This window comes from Cynara cardunculus, unplaced genomic scaffold, assembly GCF_001531365.2.
Source record: "Cynara cardunculus var. scolymus isolate 2C unplaced genomic scaffold, CcrdV1 Un_Scaffold_122, whole genome shotgun sequence".
NCBI classification, from domain to species: Eukaryota; Viridiplantae; Streptophyta; class Magnoliopsida; order Asterales; family Asteraceae; genus Cynara; species Cynara cardunculus.
Genome location: NW_020200564.1, coordinates 362,646 through 366,649, shown reverse-complemented (window position 1 = coordinate 366,649; position 4,004 = coordinate 362,646). Strand labels below are relative to the sequence as shown.

At 37.4% G+C, this 4,004-nt stretch overlaps 1 protein-coding gene across 1 annotated transcript in view; it reads right to left on the bottom strand.

Moving 5' to 3' along the window:
- Positions 1-1,995, bottom strand: part of LOC112501432 (kinesin-like protein KIN-7D, mitochondrial) — a 13,320-nt gene extending 11,325 nt beyond the window's left edge. The window contains exons 1-4 of the mRNA XM_025105069.1: positions 1,407-1,995; positions 1,184-1,281; positions 974-1,063; positions 790-842 (exon numbers count right to left, since the gene is read on the bottom strand). Of these exons, the coding sequence (XP_024960837.1) occupies positions 790-842; positions 974-1,063; positions 1,184-1,281; positions 1,407-1,759 (594 nt within the window). The 5' untranslated portion in view covers positions 1,760-1,995. The remainder of the gene's footprint in view (positions 1-789; positions 843-973; positions 1,064-1,183; positions 1,282-1,406) is intronic.
- Between the last annotated feature and the right edge of the window lie 2,009 nt (positions 1,996-4,004).

Here is a 4,004-nt window from a genome sequence, read left to right as displayed (position 1 = left end):
ATAATATCGTTCCCGATATTTTGACCGATATTTGAGTTCCGATTTTTTTTTTTTTGAGCGATATCCGATATATCGCGATTTTAACAGCATAGGTAAGAAGAAAGAGAAGAAGACAGAGGTATAGAAGAGAATGGAAGGATCAAATAGATGAACAATTTTGGGTATCTGAGTAACAATTGATACTTTAGGGAGAGCCTAGCAATGTTTTGATTTGGTTGTTTTAATTTGTTCTCCATATGTAATGTAATTTAAAAAAATTAAAATTTTAAAAAGAAGATCAAAGAAATATTTGTCTTTTTTCATCATTTCATTCTAATTATGTTGCAAACCAAACAAGTAGATTCCAATTCAATAGACAGATTGCATTCCATTCCTGCCAACCAAACACTTGGTCAAACCTGATAACATTTCATTCCAATTCCTTCCAGATTCCAATTCCTTTGACAGATTTCATTCCTTCATAAATCATACTACAAACCACCCCCCCTCCAAGCTTCTTAGTTGACATGAAAAGCATACATTGCTCATTTTATTGTTATGAACAGCAACAACAGAATCCAGTGAGCAACTTTTAATACTGTAAAGTTAAATCCTGCGTATAACCAATAAGGGCTTAGCATTGTCTTTACTACCCCCATTGCCAATTACCGCATGCTATTCATATCATGAAGAAAATGTTTAAGAGGACTACGGTCTTACTTACTGCCTTATTTAGATGACAGTATTCAATACACAACTTCAAAAATCATTTAGCACTAATAACATGACAGGAGTAGAAACTTCTCTTACATGCATTGTATGTGTCTTCCCACTACTTGTAACACCGTAAGCAAAGACAGTGCCTGCATTAGCAGTCTAAAATTAGCTCAAACAACAAGTGCTTTATTCAACCCACCGTGATTCAGTAGTAGTAAATAAACCATCAGTGAATAAGTGCAATTGGATTATTTAATTTGATCTACTTGTAGCGCACCGTTTACTCCTTCCATAGCAGCCTTCACAACAGGTCGAGCGGCAACTTCATACACTTCCTGGGTGACGGCAGAGGATCCAAAAACTCTATCTGTCGTGTCATCATATACATGATTTAACAGTATCAAATATGGACTTCAATGTTCAATTTTAATCATTATTACATCCTCTGTTTCATTGATTAATACAGGATAAAAGCCAAATTTCGTACCAAAAGCATAGGAAGTCACCGGATTGTACTCGTTGCGCACGAGCTTATCTCCATCCGCGTACCAAGATATCTCATCTCCTCTCTGATACTCTCGTTCACTACAATGTCAACAAATTAGTCAAAATGTCACCGCCATATTCTCAAAACCCTAACCAACCGAAAATCAACGTAATGTATAGATCTAAAACCAATTCCAAATGGATCCATCGATAAATCAAATTACCTCAAAGGCCTAAACCGAATCGTCACAGAAATGCTGTCTCCTCCTCCCGATCTCGGCACACTATCAACCGGCTCTCCTATCAGCTCATCAGGAGACGGAAAAGCTACCGGCGAACGGCCTCCATATCCTCCTTTGGAATACATCGAATCAGACCTAGTCGGACCAGGAGTGATGGATCTGGAACCGTAGCCGTTACCAGAGGCCGGGTAGAAGGACGTTGTTGCGGAAGATGAGCAGGAGCGAGGAATGAGCTGCTTAAAAGACGACGACGATGAAGATGATGAAAAAGTACTCGACGGCTTCCGGTGGTGGAATGGTGAACTGCTTCTTCCCCTTGATGAAGAAGCTGCCATTTACCGATCCAACTCTCTGATTTAACAATCAATCGGAATCCGCCAAAAAGCTAGTGAGATACAAATATATGAGAGAGATAATTGTCAGAGTTTCACATGGTGCCTACTTAGTAAAGTGAAGGACAATGTTTCACTATATTTCTGCAGTGTGAGTGAGTGAGAAGGTGTTGTAGAGAGAGAAAGTAACAATGTGAGTAATCTATACGTATAGAGAGAGAAAGTGTATACGTATGTGTGTGAGTGTGTGTGTGTGTGTGTGTGAGTGCGTGTTTCTTCTTCGTTAAGACAAAGGAGATAGATGGATGGTTGCAGAGCGTGGGGAGAGAGAGAGAGAGAGATCCCTAAAATGACTTGGGGAGAACGATGGAGGGATTTCTTTTTCATTTTTCTAATTTAATTTAATTTAATTATATAGTTAAGAGGCTGACTTGGCATCTTATTGATGTTATTTTTGAGTAAATTACGAATTGGTCCCTGTGGTCTCGTGTTTTTTGTACCTATGGTTCATTTATTTCAAAAAATAGCTTGCTACATGCATTTCTGCTTCATTTTGGTCCCTCTCATTTAGAAATGCATTAAAAAAAAAAAAAGTTTGAGGAATGGTCCAGAAAAGGTAGGACCCAAAAAACAGGGCAGATCTATTTCCAAGAGTTGGGATAGGGACGGATCCAAAAAATTTTGGAGACAGTGGCACCATATAAAACAATTGTACCTTTTTAGAATTAAACGGTTGCACCTTTCACGAACCTAATTTTTTTTACCTTACTACGGAGGAACAATACGATGGCACGTGCCACCTAACCACACCTCTAAGTCCGTCTATGAGCTGGGATCATCTCGTAAACTTTCAATTTTTGATTTTTTATTGATATACGTCTACTCTTAATTTTTAGAAATTTGTAAATTTGAATTTCGATATCTGTTACCAAAATTTATGGATTCGCTATTGCTAGCAAACCCACTGTTGGGGCTATGCCCACCAAAAAAATCATAAGTCTGGTTAAAGTCCGGCCTCGAAAGCTCGGTTTAGCACAAAGAAGCCCAAAAATACAGCCTCAAAAAACAATCGAACTTGAATTCAACTTATCGAGACCAAAAAAAAATTCAAAGTCTGGTTAAAAGTATATGCATTTTTTATGTTTACTCAAAAAGGGTTTAAACGACTTGAACCCAAGCTCGAAGAAGCTTGATCCTCGTGCATCTCTACTCCTACTAACGATAGGTGATAACAGTTTTTAGTGGGTGGGATCAGAATCCAACAAAAAATGTACATTGTAATAAATTAGTAGTAATCTTGTAGGGAATGAAAACCCAAGAATCACAGGGACCAACTCTGTAATTTAATCTAGAGTAAACTACGTTTTTTGTCCATGTAGTTTGTTGAAAATTGCTATTTTCGCCTTTGTGTTTTTGAAATTGTGGTTTTCGTTATTGTGATGTACAATTACTTTGTTTTTAGGGGTGTTCATTGTCCGGTTTGGGTGATTTATCCCCCTCCCCAAATTACAAATGCACGGTTTAGGAAAAAAATAATTCAAATCGAGTAGTTTAGCAGCAAGTGAAACAAATCGATCAAAGCGAGCCACAAAAAGGTAGTCTGGCTTGACCAATTTAGACGGTTTGAGTCTTTTTTTCATCCACCATGTTTGAACCAAACACCTTTTATCTCCAAAATAGTGATGGTCAAATCGTTATGGCCCGGGACTAGTAACGACCGGTCATGGGACTGAAAACTGGGACCGGTTGGGTTTTTGGTAGCTTTGTGGGACCGGGACCGGCAAAGAATCGGCCCGGCACGAAAATTCAAATAATTTTATGAATAAATGTATTTTTAAATAATTTTATAATATATTTTTATAAGACAATGTAATTTTAATTATATTAAAACGTATTTTTAAAGTGTATTTGAGTAACCCAATTGTAAATTTTATAATTTATAAAAAATATATATCATTAAAAAATTAAAAAAAAAATCTTATTTTTTAATGCCGAGACCGGTGGCCCTTAACTGGTTATGAAATACCTTGACCGGTCCTACCATTTTCGACCGAGAACGGTTATGGACGGTTATGAGAAAGCTTGAGACCAATTAGGTCCGACCCGGCCCCGGGCCGGTTTTTGGCCATCACTACTTCAAAATGCAAAAACGGTCTGGTATAACTTCGTTTAACCGATTTTAACAATCCAATCGTTTTTTTCAAACAACCATAGTTTTTCCCATCCCTATAGTTTATGTTTTATTGTT